At 39.3% G+C, this 17255-nt stretch overlaps 1 protein-coding gene across 1 annotated transcript in view; it reads right to left on the bottom strand.

Annotated features, from left to right (window-relative positions):
• The window catches only part of zdhhc5a (zDHHC palmitoyltransferase 5a), a 46382-nt gene extending 30251 nt beyond the window's left edge, over window positions 1-16131 (bottom strand). Inside the window, exons 1-4 of the mRNA XM_075464108.1 lie at window positions 15669-16131; window positions 8137-10136; window positions 2651-2772; window positions 1181-1338 (exon numbers count right to left, since the gene is read on the bottom strand). Of these exons, the coding sequence (XP_075320223.1) occupies window positions 1181-1338; window positions 2651-2772; window positions 8137-8336 (480 nt within the window). The 5' untranslated portion in view covers window positions 8337-10136; window positions 15669-16131. The remainder of the gene's footprint in view (window positions 1-1180; window positions 1339-2650; window positions 2773-8136; window positions 10137-15668) is intronic.
• Between the last annotated feature and the right edge of the window lie 1124 nt (window positions 16132-17255).

The raw sequence follows: 17255 nt of genomic DNA, 5'->3' as shown, positions 1-17255 counted from the left end.
GAGGAGGAGTGCTTAAAAATACCAATTCTAATCGAACCAGCAGATGTATTGGTTGATTCATGGATCAAACGACTGTTGTGAATTTTGCCTTTAAGGTCCTTGTTAGAGAACAGCAACTTGTGCAAAAATGTCAGACGGGCATTCAAAAGTTTACAGGTCAAATTAAGTTCACCTATAAAGGTTATAATGCATTTTAGGTTCATCCCAAAAGCCAAATATCCCTAACTTTTTGTGAGAAGTATGTCACACCTTTCATCATTTTGCCATCTTTCCCCCTCCCCCGTTTAATTTCTCATGTGACATTATGTACATTTGGTATTATTTTTGTCATTAACCCCAGTTGGTCGAGGCAGATGGTCACCGTTCCTGAGTCTGGTTCTGCCAGAGGTTTCTTCCTGTTGAAAGGGATTCGTTTCTCTCCACAGTCGCCTAATGCATGCTCAGGACAGGAGATTGGACCAAAGAAAGGTTTCAGTGCAATCTGTTGGTTTCCTTAGATGGGAAATTGTTTTTGAATTGGCTCTGTACGTATGAATTGGACACATTTTTAATTTAATTAATTGTTATTATGATTACAATGAATTGGACTTTCATTGGCTTGAATTGGACTGTATTTTTGAATAACCTTGATATGACATTTATTGTGATTTGGTGCTATGAACATAAAATAAATAAAACTGAACTACCTGGCATATGTGTAGGGTTCACTACACATATGCATGTTGATTTAAGTAGTGTGTACACTACGTAGCCCCGAGAGCATAAATCAAGGTTAACTGCATCTGTATAATGTCTTGATCCTCAGTGCTGTGGGGTGGAAACAAGAACTGGAGCTTGATTATATTGAGGGCAGATTATGCATCTAAAGATGTCTACGCATAGGAGCTTGGGTATCTGGTTGAAACAAGTGATGATAAGAGACTGCTAAATTCCTTTTTTAAACTTTCTGAATTCAGTAGATCAACATGAACACTCCTTTGTCCAACAGAGTGTTTTAAAGGAAAGCTGTGTTTCAGGAAACTATTGCTTGACTGAGTTCTGTCAAAATATCTGAAACAGATTAGACTCTTGATGTATGACAATGATAACGTGGCCTGTCCTGGGATAGATTTAGCAAATTTATTGACAGTATGCACAAAAACAAGATACCACAAGGTATATTGTGTTCATGTGGACATACCTCTACACAGTTGTCACAGACGGAGCAGTGGGAACATCGGGGAGGCCTGTAAAAACGGCAGGTTGAACACCACTTCATCCTGACCTGGATTCCCCTAATCTCCACAGTCTTGTAGAGCGGTGCACGAAAATCATCTTCCTTGTCCTCATCCTCTTCGGCTATGCAGAAAATACACAAACAGAGGTCTATATGGCTTGTACTGTAAAGCCCTCTGAACAGTCAACATAAGTAGAAAAGCATTTTGTAAATGTAGTTAATTTCCAATATGAAAGTGAAGCCAAAGGGCAAAGTTCACATATTGCAATGAAAGCAAAATAAACACTTCAGAAAACATTCTGTGGCCTATTTGGTGCAACATACAGTACACATTCAACCAGCGGTTACACAAGATATTTTCTGGACGTAGAAATTCCATCATTATTTATTATTACCACCGACGATTCCGACTTATGCCAAAAATTTAATTTTTTTCTGATATCATTTAATTTTCAGAAACTGTTCCATTGTAGCAATAAATAATATAGAATGAACTTAACCATTATGCATTTAAGTTATAAGAGAAAATATGAAAAGAAACAGACTGGACTCGCAATCTTTATGTCGCATCATCCCAAGCAGAAGATTTACAATGAAGGGTTCAAAAACAGCATGATTGTTATGCTTAAACAGGCAAATATGAACACTGCATTTTTATAGAACTGCACAATTACAGTGAAGTATGAACAAAACATTTACAGGAAAACTGAAACCCACTAAGTTGACATGCTGTAGCCTTGGCTGAACTCAAACCCCTACTGGTCCTCATGGACTTTAAGTGGGCGATGACTTGTGCATAAACAAACGCATCAAGAGAGATTGCTACCGAGGCAATTGTCAATAAACTTTGTTTTTTAACTGCTTTAATTTAGTCTTGAAGGCTGAACCTCTGCGCTGCAGCCACAACGCCCCCTGTAGTTACCAGCACCTCTTCAGCCAGTGAAGTTGAAGAACTTTTCTCCCACCTTTCTGTGGGGTTATGTGGGATTATCCAGTCTGGCAAGCACTCGTGTCACTAGGAGGAAATGCCACAGCACAAGCTCCTATTTGCAACAAGGGCGCTACTGCACACTCTTGCGAACTGTAATGGTCCAGGCCTCCAGTCCACAGCTCTTCAAAGTGACCCAGATTTTGATATGCACTAAGTAATGTGTTGAGGTCAGTAATAAGGCCCACACAAGCCTAAAAAACTGCAAGTAATAATCCACACTAAGCCTATACTGGACATGAGAGTCAATAACAGGTGGTCTTCACGTGTTTATTATTAATGTTGCTATGAATCTGCCAAAACAATGGACTGCTCTCAGTTTTCTTTTTTTTATATCTCTGATACAAGAATGAATTCATTTATTTGAAAAAATACATAAATAAATAAAAATATTGGCCAAAGTTTTTGAAGAACACATATCGTCTTTCAACCAACAAATCACTCACCTCTTGGGAAGATGCCAGGGTCCATGAATGTAGCCATGCAGAAGTTAGCCAAAACAAATAAGAAAATAACTCCATTGTAGATGGGAACAGCTACTGAGAAACGCTCTGAAAGCCACGGACACCTGAAACATGAACAACACTGTGTTTGACTATCACAAATAAACAACTGCCTAAATTTTTAGGAGGACACTGTAGTTTTTAGAAAACCTGACTCCAAAAGTATTTTGTACATTTTTTTAAAGAAACAATTTTCAGCAATAGATTGGCACACATTTAATGTTGTAGAGAGAATTACGGACAGCTGGGACTGTATATATGGAATTCAGTAAATAATAGTACAGTATACTATTTATAATAATAACTCGATGGCAGTTATGGTGTTTCAGCTCTGGTTTTGGATACAACATCCTGATCTTTTGGTTAACATGAGCAAAGTCTAACAAGCCAAGTTGAGCATAATTTTAAAAATTAATAAATAAATAGATTGTAGAGCAAACACAAATCTCAGTCAGGCCAAAATATTACTTCACCTCAACCCTGAATGTTTAACAAGTAAACATGTTTTTCTTTATTTACTTCTCTCTCTGTATTTATCAGAAAAAGTGTAACAATGACAATTTAGATGTGGTGCTGCCTAATGATTATGCAGGCCTTAGCATGTGTGGCTCAGATATAGTGGTCATCTTTGAACTGGAAGGTCAGCGGTTCAATCCCCACTAAAGCCCACATTGCCCCAAAGAAGCACATTATGAGAACACAAATGAGAAACTCAAGAAAAGTGCTTTGTAGAGCAAAGTTAAAAAAAATGCAATGTATAAGAGAGGACTGTTTATACAAGGTGTCAACTACAGGCAATACCCAAACTCATCTCAGAAATGCTGGCCACTTGAAAATTCTTTAGTCCACTTAGTATTAAAATTTACATTTCTCTGAGATGAGAAATAATGATAAAATCATTACAGTCACTTAATTTATAATTATATTCACAGTCTTAAAGTTATGATGGTTAATGCCATGTTTTCGTATTGAAACCTACCAATAACTGACTTTGACACTTTCACAATGTCAACTGGACAGACTCCAGCCTCTCATCACACATTTTTCATTATGAACAGTTTCCTCATGTTAACTGATGGGAAATTTCTAACAAAGAAATGTTCTAACATTCAGTGACTTCCTACATGGAATAACAATGGAATAACAAGAGTAACAAGCAGAGTTCACCCCTGAAATAAAGATCATTGAGTATCTTTAAAAATGTGTGGCCCAGATCTGCTTGAGGCTGACCAAAGCAGTAGAATCTTGTGAATGAATGTTAATCCCTTCATGATTTTGCATCTACAAACCAAACCTTGCATTACACTGTTGGAACTGTCGTACACATCCCATACTAGGTCAGCCACGTGTGACAACTGCTGCTCAGGATTCACAACTACCTAATGGACTTCACCCTCAATCAGTAACTGTTGCTGTGAGGCAGAACAGAGCTAAGATTGGAATAAAACTAAGGACCCACTAAGAGGACCCATTTGCATTTGGCCATATCAACTGTATTGATATCTTTAACAATCCAGAAAGATGGATTATATCACTATAATGAATCTAGTTTTCTTGTATATTGTTCAGTTATGAAACAAAAAACAAAAACTGAAAAAACAAGGGGGTGTCATTTTGAAAATTCATGGAAAACTTCATAGTCTGAAAGGATGTTTCGTAGTCACTTCTGTGTTATTATTGAAAGATAAAGCTGTTACCAGCCTTTTTCTGGGCTCTATTAATGGAACAGTGACCAAGTGAACGGGGAAGAAAGAGTGACAGACTGGATGATGGGCTTTTGTCAGGGTGACAGATGTTGGCCTAATTTCTCCTCACTAATCTAAGCACAGAGCTGACTGCCCACCACACAGATTAGATTTTCTCACACATATATGTACAAACACAAATCAAGAGGCGGGCTGTCCTATACACACTCACACCTGTCAATCTGACGTTTTCACATTCTACCATTTTCATGTGTCACTCTTACTATGGCTTCTTTTTTTTTTTTTTTTTTTTTTTTTTACTTTTTTCACTCTCATTCTCTGGCAAACACACAGACAGAAAGCCACACTGATGTGTTGGAAGAAGAACATGAAACCGGTATCCATAATTTTTGTACCAAAATTAGTATGTATTTTCCTTGCAAAATGCAGCTATTTGCTGATAGTAGCATGTTTATGGACATAATCACCTAAAGCTAAATTATGTCCAGTAACTACCACTTCCTCATTGGGGAAAAAGTTCATTCTTAGTTGACTACACTGTATCATACAGGTGAGAGTGCTATAGGCATTCTTTGCAGCTTTCTGAAGTATACTGAAGAAATGTAAAAAATAAATAAATAAATAAACAAACATCTCAATATATGATCAGTTGGCGGGCCAGTCTGTGGTATGTATGATAAGCTTCCACTTCTATTGAATGCATGTGTGCTATTTGGTAGGGTTAAGTGGTGAAATGGATGAACTCTTTATAGGACTGGGCGATAAAACGATAACGATACCTATCGAGGAAAAGTTATTCCTCGATAGAGATATGAAACATGGTTTAAATACTTTTTCATAGATTACATTCGTCCATCTTTTGACAGACAATACAAAAAGCCAATGACAACGAGACTTGTGCCGCGCTGAACCAATCACGTGGATTGATGGCAGGAAGAGGGGTGGGAAACATGTTGAGTAGTGTTTCGCTCGGGAGAGCTGGGAACCGAGGGTCCGCACACATAATTCCTAATTTGCAAATATTTAAAAAAAATGTTTTGGGAGACCAAACTTGACCAAACAAGGGATGGTTGAAAGGCAGGGTTTGAAGTAATTGGGCTGGAAAAAGATGTCATCTGAAAACCAAAATGGCATCTAAACTGGTTCCAGATCTTTAAAGGAACAAGGAACTCCTGTTTGGTCAGATAATATAACTGATGGGAGAACTGATTCAAGTTGTGCTGCCAATAATTTATCTTGTAATCTACATTTAAAAGGCTAATTGGGCGATATGATGCACAATCAAGGGGTCCTTAGTTTTCTTAAGGCCAGGGCCAGGACTTCGACCAGATTGGAGGGATTTTATAGCATGAGAAAGTTCTTCTAGAGAGATCGGTTGTTCCAATTGTCTCATTAATGTTTGAAAATCAGAGGCATAGGGAGTGAATTGAAAAAATGATTGAATTCTGAAGTTTCTGTCTCATTTTCAGAGCAATAGACTCATTATTAATTACCTTGGGGTCAAATGTCACTCCTTGAGATGTAGGATCTGTTGTGACACGGATTGTGAACACAATTTATGGGCTAGCAACTTACTTTGTCCTGACTAAACTGAATTTCAATCTAACACTAAGATTATTGTATATATATATAGCAATATATAGCATATCAGATACAGTGGGGAAAATAAGTATCCAATACACCGCCGATTTTGCAAGTTTTCCCACTTACAAAGAATGGAGAGGTCTGTAATTTTCATTGTAGGTACACTTCAACTGTGAGAGACAGAATCTAAAAAAAATAATAATCCAGAAAATCACATTGTATGATAGTTAAATAATTAATTTGCATTTTATTGAAAAAAATAAGTATTTGATACAATAGAAAAATAGAACTTAATATTTGGTACAGAAACCTTTGTTTACAATTACAGAGATCAGACGTTTCCTGTAGTTCTTGACCAGTTTTGCACACACTGCAGCAGGGATTTTGGCCCACTCCTCCATACAGATCTTCTCCAGATCTTTCAGGCTTCGAGGCTGTCGCTGGGCAACACGGAGTTTCAACTCCCTCCAAAGATTTTCTATTGGGTTCAGGTCTGGCTAGGGCAATCCAGGACCTTGAAATGCTTCTTACGGAGCCACCCCTTAGTTGCCCTGACTTTGTGTTTCAGGTAATTGTCCTGCTGGAAGACCCAGCCACGACCCATCTTCAATGCTCTTGAGGGAAGGAAGTTGTTGCCCAAAATCTCTCGATACATGGCCCCATCCATCCTCCCCTCAATACATTGCAGTCGTCCTGTCCCCTTTGCAGAAAAGCACCCCCAAAGTATGATGTTTCCACCCCTATGCTTCACAGTTGGGATGGTGTTATTGGGATTGTACTCATCCTTCTTCTTCCTCCAAACACGGCGTGTAGAGTTTATATCAAAAAGTTCTATTTTTGTCTCACCTGATCACATGACCTTCTCCCATGCCTCCTGCCACGGGCCTGAACATGTGCTAGCTTGAGCAGGAGGACCTCACGGACCTTAGAACCTTACTCTCAGAGTTTGGTGATCCAGAGTATTTTCCTATTTTCCACCTGAATGATGAAAGCCCCAAGTATTTCTTCATCGCCTTTGTATCTGTCCTGTCCCTGTCCTTGTTTTTTTTGGTCAACTCATCACTCATTCATTCACACTAGAACATTTATCTTTCCCTGCAGGATTTCAATCCATGATGGCGTTGTACATTACCAATAGTAATTTTTGAGACTGTGGTCCCAGCTCTCTTCGGGTTATTGACCAAGTCCTCCCGTGTAGTTCTGGGCTGATCCGTCACCTTTCTCATGATCATTGATACTCCACGAGGTGAGATCTTGCATGGAGACCCAGTCCGAGGGAGATTAACAGTCATCTTGAGTTTCTTCCATTTTCTAATAATTGCACCAACAGTTATTGGTTTCCCACCAAGCTGCTTGCCTATTGTTCTGTAACCAATCCCAGCCTTGTGCAGGTCTACAATTTTGTCCCTGGTGTCCTTAGACAGCTCTTTCGTCTTGCCCATGGTGGAGAGGTTGGAGTCTGATTGATTGCATGTGTGGACGGGTGTCTTTTATACAGGTAACAAGTTCAAACAGGTCCAATTAAAACAGGTAATGAGTGGAGGATAGGAGGGCTTCTTAAAGACCAACTGTCTCACAGGTCTGTGAGAGCCAGAACTCTTCCTAGGTGATCAAATACATTTTATGCAATAAAATGCAAATTAATAATTTAACAATCATACAATGTGATTTTCTGGATTTCTTTTTTAGATTCTGTCTCTCACAGTTGAAGTGTACCTACGATGAAAATTACAGACCTCTCCATTCTTTGTAAGTGGGAAAACTTGCAAAATCGACGGTGTATCAAATACTTATTTTTCCCCACTGTAAACACCAGCCGCTCATGCACATGAGGTTTAAAATGTAGGCAAAGTCCTTGCTTTTTTCAAGTCTATAATTTTTTTTCTTCAACAGACAGACAGACAGAAATTAAGGTGTGAAAAACTTGAGTAGAGACACACCGAACACGTTTACTACTGCTGCTGTACATATAGTAAGCGTAAGCTCCAAAGAGACAGTATAAGAGGAGTACATATAATTCTGCGGGGTACCAATCCTGCCCATGTACATGGATGCGCCTAAACTGGCCTGTAACTCAGGCAAAGGGCATTATTTCTTCAGTGCCACTTAAAGCAATACAAATTAAACCTTGCCACTTACGTGAAGCAGAAGAAGAGCGTGGTGGAGCCAACGAGGAAGAAGGTGGCTGCTGACACTGGAACGTAGCGGGAGGGTCGCAGAGGTCTGCTGGGTGGAACCACAGCATGAGGGAGAGGTGACGAGGACGGACCTCGTCCTCCACTCTTACTACTGCTACCTGGCATCACTTCCTGTGCAGGGTTACTGGTGAGATTGCTCATTCACTGCTATGTCAAAGAATCTGTTATTCAAAGATAAATGTTCCAGTGTGAATGAATGAGTGATGAGTTGACCAAAAAAAAAAAAAAAAAAAAAAAAACAAGGACAGGGACAGGACAGATCAAAGGCGATGAAGAAATACTTGGGGCTTTCCTCATTCAGGTGGAAAATAGGAAAATATCAATTGAGAGTAAGAGTGAACCCTTTTCCTACATCAACCCTCATCTACGGTGTGTGAGATTAGAAGGAGTTTATGAGTCTTTCTGCTGTAAAAGCCTTGTTTCCTAATCTGACAGAAAAAAAAAACAGGTGGGAAGGCATAAGCCACTTATTAGCCAGAGGAGTGTGTTCGAACAACTCTCTGGAGAGGAACTAGGTTTATGTATTTGCCTACAACTGTGCAACAAATAAGTTAGCTGACGAAAAAAAAAAGTCAATTATTTTCATAAATCAATATTGTATTTTTAAAAAGTACAATAAAAACAAAAATACCTATTACATAGATGTGGAAAAAAATGTATTTGGACCCTTTTGTTAAAACACACTAAGTTCTTCTAAGATACTATTAAAGTCCAATAGAATCCTGACACAAAGATCGGCCGAAGAGCATCACCCCTGATGTGTACAGATCTAGCTTGATTGGTCTTCAGATGGGGATATGGTGAGGTATGTAGGCGGAGGTAGACTTGTTCTGGTAAATGACTTGGAGACATGGGAGAAGAGGCAAAAGCAACAGATTGAACTTAAATTAAGCAGAAATAAATAAAAAGAGGAGGAAAGTTGGGATGATATTCTGACTTGGTGCGGTTTTCCTTCCTCTCCTTGCTTTTGATTAGAATCAGATTCAGTCAGATATTGGTGTTAGACTTGTTTGTAGCAAAGTCTGTAGTGAAATATTCGGTAAAATGTTTAGTCTACAGCAAACAAGATAAGACCTCAGGGAAGTTTGAGAAAAAGTCTTGCAAATGAAAATATGGCAAACCCTTTCTCTCAAAGGAGAAAAAAAAAGTTTTTAGTCCAGGAATTGTATTAGAAACAGCAGTCTGTACGCAGGCCAATGCAGTAGTCTGGTTTTCCTGTGTCGAGACATCTCCAAACCCCGCCAGTGGGCGATTTAAACCACCTCACCTGCCAGCTGCATCACGGATATTATTGGAAGGCAGAGAGCAGGAAGTGATTGTATGGTTCTTTCCAAAATACCATGGCGAAAATTTCAGCATATCATCCATTACTTTCCATGTACATGAAATTGCTGAGAAATTGGTACAACTACAGTGTTGATCTGGAATTCCAACAGAGAATATTATCTCATATCAGCTAGCAATGGCAGCACATTACTACTCCCATCCTCAACTGGTTTTCTTGTTCCACTGTGTTAGTGGCTGACAGTGACTTTTAGTTACATAACCGCCAGCCTCCTGGCAACAGGCAGTTTTCTTTTTTATCTTCTTCTCCAAGGATTTCCCCCTACCTCCTTCCCCTGAAACGAGTACTGAGGCTTGGATAACACCCTCTTGTAATCCCTTGGAGGATACAGCCTCTCTGGAACAACTTCCTAATAACAACCGTATCAATCAGGAGTGGTCGTAAAGGTAAAAACAAAGGGTATTTCCAAAGGGCAGTTGTATCTTCAGCTTTGAAGTTATGGAGTATCCTTCCTTAAGAGGATACAGGCACTTTCCCCCCACAGTGCCAATCAGTTTCCTTGCTGCTGATGATGATGATAATATATCTATGTGGATGAAACAGGTGTTAGAGAAATTCAGTGGACTGTCCGGGGTCAGAAAACTCCGATGCTGCACCTACAGCAGTAAAGGAAAGAAAGAAAAAAAACAGATGAGTAGGCTCTAATACAGTACAGTGAAAAAGTCTTTAGCTTTCCATAACCTTTTCTTCATATTTTCCTTCCAAGCCAGACTTTGCGTAATTTTATAAAAGGGGTCTTTAGCAATACTTGTCCATGCTTTCTGAAGGTCTTTTAATCTTTTTGAACATTGGCTGCTTGTTTCATTATTCTGAGCCCAGTCCTTGTAAATGACAAGTTTTAGAGGAATGTGGTTTGGTTATTTAACCAATTAAGACTAATGCATGAATCAATTAATCATTAAAAAAGAAAAAAAAATGCAACTAACTCAACAAATGAACCAATGCACATTTCCAGTAGAATTTTGAGATCACATCCATTCATCATGTCATACATAATAGAGTAGCTCCTTCAGATACTACTTTGACAAGTAACTGACTGCCTGTTGCACATTGTCATACAGACATACGTACATAGGGCTGGGTTAACAAATAAATTTACATTTTTTTTAGATTTAAATCTATTTTCATTTGAAAAATTCAATATCAATTAAAATCCTTGATTAGATTTTCATTATATGCAGTTGTCGGCATCATCTCCATTTGGAATCTTGTTGACAAGTTTCACATGACTGGTGTTGCGACATTGAGCAACTTGATACTTGCACGCGTCAGGGAGATGGTACTCTCTATAAGGAGGGAAAACATCACAGAAACAGCAACACTGACACTGCCAAACATGAGAGCAGGTGTATGACAGTATTTTAGATGTAGAAAGTATGCTGACTGAGAGGACTTGACAAAAAGCAAAGTGAAATTTTTAATCATGTATCTTATCATACAGTTGTTTTTTTTGCAATTATGTTTGTGAAAATCTCTTTTACAGCCAAGCCAAATTTGTAATGAAAATGAATTATATTGAATCTATACTGAATCTAATCAAAAATCGAATTGCAATCTTCTGAATTTGAATTGAATTTATTCAGGATATCAGTAGCGCTACCCTGCCCTAACTCTAAACATCCAAAAACCCACTAAAATCATTGCATTTTTCACATACACAACACCTGGAACGGTGGGCGGCCATTCACAGCGTTCCACAAGGAGGTGGACTGACACCCCTCCAACTGTCAGTTCCACCAATGTTCTTGAGTGGCGAGAGTGGGAATCGAACCTGCCAACCTTTCGGTTATTGGACGACCGACTCTAACCACTGAGCCACGGTCGCCTCGATAAAGTATATGTCTATCACTAACACCAAAACAGAAGAGACCATGGTCCCAGTGGGCTTAAGAGAAGTAGTACCTTAACTTTTACATCCATCACAAGAAACAGCGTTGAGCACTTCTAAACATTGCCATCTTTTGAAAACTGCTCTACTTAAAATCCAAAGCTGAAGTTCGTACCAAAACGTGAATTCTGTTTACCATAACACTCCTGCTAACCAATTATGCTGTCAGTAATTTAAATTTTCAATTAATTTGGAATATTCATGTAGGTAGAAGACTATGGTTCTTCCAAGTTAACAAATGTTATTGTTTCTGTCCGTTAGTAGAAAAAGGCTCCTTATTAAAGGATAAGACCGGTTTTTTGACATTGGGCCCTTGATTTCACATTATAACATGATGTTCTACTCACCCCTGCTTGTTGTTGGTCATTTGGAGCTGTTCCTAAGATATTCGCGAGGCGTCTGGCTGCTCTCTTGAGATATTCGGCCATGAAACGGTTTCCTATGGGCAAGCTTATACAGGCGCAAACTATGCTGTTTATAATTTATTAATTACTGTACATTAGCACTGATAACGTGGAGGTGCGTCGCTTACTTAAAAAAATCCGGGTTACTGTAATTTTGATTTTTTTTGTCGTAAAGTGGGTGTTACTGACGTCCTCGTCGTGCTACTACCACAGACAGCCCACAGACCTGCTGCCTATTTATTCATTCGGCTAAAATTCAAAATTACAGTAACCCGGATTTTTTTAAGTAAGCGACGCACCTCCACGTTATCAGTGCTAGTGTACAGTAATTAATAAATTATAAACAGCATAGTTTGTGCCTGTATAAGCTTGCCCATAGGAAACCGTTTCATGGCCGAATATCTCAAGAGAGCAGCCAGACGCCTCGCGAATATCTTCGGAACAGCTCCAAATGACCAACAACAAGCAGGGGTGAGTAGAACATCATGTTATAATGTGAAATCAAGGGCCCAATGTCAAAAAACCGGTCTTATCCTTTAAAGTGATAGTTCGGAGTAGATTCACCCTAGGGTCATTTGAACCGTGACATCCAGCCAAGTAGCCCACCCGAAGTTTTTTCGATCTTGGCTGAACTTCAGCTGAGTTACAGAGTTATCCCGAATAGCTTAAGCGCTAATGGAACCTGGCAGTATCTCCAAAATTACCACACTAAAATCACATGCCATGACACCAAACTTCTACAGTAGTACAAATATGGTCTGTACTCACAAAACGATGCATTTGGAAGTTTGTACATAGTCCGGGAGTTTATTATTATCAACACAAGCCTAATAGCTTCTCTGCTGCTAAAGCTGCGTCGACGTCACTTCCTTGATCTGGGAGCTTCAAAGTAAGATGAGGGTTGATCTACTACTGTAGACAACAAAGTATATGCTATATTCTACATGATTTTTTATGCATTTTTATGTTGTAGAGTTGTGAATTTATTTTATCAATGGAGAAATTGAGCAGCCTTGCTTTGTTGTCTACAGTAGTAGATCAACCCTCATCTTACTTTGAAGCTCCCAGATCAAGGAAGTGACGTCGACGCAGCTTTAGCAGCAGAGAAGCTATTAGGCTTGTGTTGATAATAATAAACTCCCGGACTATGTACAAACTTCCAAATGCATCGTTTTGTGAGTACAGACCATATTTGTACTACTGTAGAATTTTGGTGTCATGGCATGTGATTTTAGTGTGGTAATTTTGGAGATACTGCCAGGGTCCATTAACCCTTGTACTAAGCTATTCAGGATAACTCAGTAACTCAGCTGATGTTCAGCCAAGATCGTAAAAACTTCGGGTGGGCTACTTGGCTGGATGTCACGGTTCAAATGACCCTAGGGTGAATCTACTCCGAACTATCACTTTAAGACCAGTTTTCCTGACCACCAGTAATGTTTCATTTGTAGCTCAGTAGGAAAATGACAGGGGTGAAATGTTTAGAGGACACTGCGGTGAAGAGGAAACTAAAGCGACCCTTTTCTTTTTGTTGCATCAAAACAACACTTAAGTCATTTATGAAATCAAGATTCAGGAGTGAAGTAACAGTAATGTTCACATCAACTGATCTAAAGATGCATTTGACATACAATATACATGATGTTCAGCAATATTGGTATTACTTGTCAACTAGCATACTAAATTTCTTATGCTATTTCTAATGTAGGTTATCATTGCATTTTAATCAGGAATAATGCATCATACAATTACTGATAAGCCTCTCAAAAAAATAAAGAGATATGTAGCTTCTAATGTCTTATTGTATCAAGCAGTTTATCTTAGAACAGGCTTCAACTGCAAGCTCTGTTTAGACATAAAGGTGTGCTATCGAAACCTTATCATAAACCTTGCTATCGAAAATGTATTAGCCAACATGTTTCTAAACTTGGCCAAGTCAGGACATGGGGCACATTATGACATATCAAGGGCAACATTGAAGGGATAGTTCGCCTCTTTTGACATGAAGCTGTATGACATCCCATACTAGCAATATATCACAAAATCGTTGTCCAGGAAAAAGTCAGACCTCACAATCGCTTGGCGCTATTTTTTCCTCCCTTTGTATCACTGCGTGCTGTGAAGACCGTGCAAACCGAGCAGTAAACACCGTAACACGTGCGGCTGTCGGCAGGTGGCAGCAAGCAGTGATACGAAGGGAGAGAAAATAGCACCAAGCGATTGTGAGGTCCGACTTTTTCCTGGACAACTATTTTGTGATGCAAATGTATTACTCTTTTGAACGCATATTGTTTTGAAAAGCAAAACGCTTTATTTTTTTAAACCCCAGCCAACTAGCCGGACTACTTTCGTCAACGCCAAAACGAAGCTGGAACTCGGCTCACAGTATGCAACAGGGGGTAAGAAAATGTTCATAAATGATATTGCTAGTATGGGATGTCATACAGCTTCATGTCAAAAGAGGCGAACTATCCCTTTAAGGACTGTAACATTGCAATGTTCCATTATACTAGCATTCCTTGGTATTAACATACAAATTTACTTTTACATGCTGTTAAAACCAAGAACTCAATTTAGGGGTGCAAACCATTCAATCAATCACAACAAAACAAATCTTTACTTTATTAAATGTTTCAATTCACTCACACTGAGTATAGTGTAGTCAGAGGATTAAAAAGCTATAATTGCTTTCATTCAAACTCCACAGAGATATCAGTAATTTCCTCATCATGTTATCTGATCAATGCTGCACTTCATCTGCAAGACATTGCAACCTTACACCTGGGGAAGAATCTTCTCTCTGAAATCATGTACATAGTAGGAAATTCCCAACCCCCTGGCACATCCTTACATATGAAAAGGTCTACAGCGTTGCCAGCGCGTAAATACAGAAATACTGGGTGTGTATGGACCGCAGCAGTGACGGTAGTTACTCAGTATGCACCACGGCGGCAAAAGGATGTCTTTTACCCACATATGCCAAAATATAATTTTTCAACATCAAGTCTCCAATTCTGGATTGCCATTTTTGTAGCGCTGAACCAAAATGGTCGGAGTGGTTAATATATCTTGTGTTGAAAAGAGGATGCCCGATATCTGGGCCAGGTGACCAAGTCAGCCAAACGGCCCAGCACTGCTCGCTTTAACAGGTCGGTGGACACGTTTTGGCCGACAGGGTTGCTCTTTTAAGACATTTACAACAGCACTCAACCTGCACGAATAAACGTGAGGGCTGAGTATAACACAAATTACACGTCATGAGTTCAATTATTTCTGAAACGCGGTGGGAATCCATTCTTCATATGGGCGTGACATATGATGTGCAGTGGCTAAAGAGGCTGGATATCCGATATGCTAAATTTAGTTTACCAAAATTTGGCATAATGTTGCATTATGTACATACACGAGAGCGACATTCAGCCCACACTGGGCTGTTGATCATACAGAAGCCGGGGTGGGGACTCAGAACATTACACTGGGCTGAGAAGCAAGTGGAGCTATAGCATAAATATTAGTATACACTAACGTTTATATAACTGGTAATAGAGTACGTAATAATAGACAAACCTATGCTGGAGATAACACTACCGAGTCACAGCAGAAGCCGATAATGGAATTTTCTAGGATTCAAGAGGATTCAGCCTTCAATTGTTAACTTACTGCATATCATTTACATGAATTCCATATAAGATAAACAGATTTATCCTTTCGACATCATGTGGCTGTTAAGGCTCAGTATAACGTTGCAGTATGATATTCTCTCCGTGCAACATTAACTAGCCGTAAGCTACTCGGGTACTTGCCCTGGCTAGCAGCAGGCTAACAATTCACCTCACCTGAGAAGGAGTTACAATGACTGTGGATCCAAAAAGCTGAATGGGATGTGTCAGTCTTGATCGTGTTGTGTCCTTTTGTGATTATAATCAGCAGATCCGAATGGTCAAGTCCATCATAATCAATAAAAAAATCATTCGACAGTGTCACAAAGCACGTTTTATCCTGGTGGAAAGCTCTTCAAGCGCTAAGCTAATTCAGATAAATGACTGCCTGGCTAGCCTGCCACCAATACGATTGACGTTTGTTCACAAGAGACAGCTAGCTTAATAACTATTAGCTAGTGTCAGAAGCTATCTAGTATTCTAACTATCTTGAGCAGCAAGCATCTGTCTGGATGCTGCGTATCTGAAAGCAGAAGTTGACAAAATGACAACCAAGGGAAAATAATCCAAAATAGTTATTAGCTCTTTTCACATCCCCATAACGTTGGTGGACAAGAGACTCCCTGAGGCCGACATATTTGTCAGTACCACAAAACTACTGCTGAGGTCCAACAGCACGGTTGTCGTAATAGAAATAACACTGATTGGACGACACGAGTGTCAATCAAGGTACCAACGTATTTTATTGCCTCTACGGAAAAGTCCCGCCCTCCTGAACAGGGAACGTCATGATTGCTGTGAATCATGTAAAATTTATTTCCACCAATGTAGCACAGTTTTGGGCTTGTTAACGAGTTGTCAGCTCATAATGATTAGCTGCTTTATTTTATTTTTATTTTATTATTCACGTTACTGTCACATAATCTGTCTCTCGCACGAGTTATTTTTCCTCTCATTTGACACACTGACACAGTAACGTTTGTAAGTGTGTGTGCGTGCGTGCGTGCGTTTGCGTGTGGGCACTTGTGTGCACATTTTTTTTTCATTACGTTGACACCACATTGCGTACTTCTACATAAATTCTCATATGTTTTTGTGAGCCTGACGATTTTTTTGGACATCTGTCACTGAGACTTTGCCTTCCTTAACCCTAACAATCGCACTATCTCCTCCACTAACCCCAACCCAGTTTTAACCCAGACACAGCCATTCAAACATGGGGTTCAGCAATTTGTGTACATGAAGCAATAAAACCCAACATGCACCAAACGTGGACCCCTTGCACACACACACCCACATGTACACATGTTGACTCAAAGGGAAGATTAAAACGACATCAGGAACAACAAGAATAAGCCTACACAACAGCTTATCGTCATCATCGCACACACACACACACACAAACCCATGCACACGGAAGCTCTAAAATAAAAACAAATCTAAAATCCTGCCAGCCACAAAACAAACATCACTTATTGTGTGTTGTGTTCCACTGTGCATGTGTATGTGTTGCAGCATGAGTCCATAAAGTCTTTAAACTAAAGGGGCAGTCATGGCATTAAAAAAAACAGTGGATGTTTTTGTGATGACCCATTTCCCATGGGAGGTTGCACAAAGAAAACTGTTTTTCAGTGTCTGCGCTTCTATATGACACAATAGATGAAAAATAATGGGTTCTCATTTTTTAATATAGTCTCAATGCAACACTCACCTTTGTTGAAGCAAAGAGAGTTATCAGTCACTATAATCATTCCGGAGCTAAGA

The sequence above is a fragment of the Odontesthes bonariensis genome, chromosome 4 (assembly GCF_027942865.1).
Source record: "Odontesthes bonariensis isolate fOdoBon6 chromosome 4, fOdoBon6.hap1, whole genome shotgun sequence".
In the NCBI taxonomy this organism is placed as follows: Eukaryota; Metazoa; Chordata; class Actinopteri; order Atheriniformes; family Atherinopsidae; genus Odontesthes; species Odontesthes bonariensis.
The sequence above is the reverse complement of the archived record's forward strand: the minus strand, read 5'-3'. Positions and strand labels throughout refer to the sequence as shown.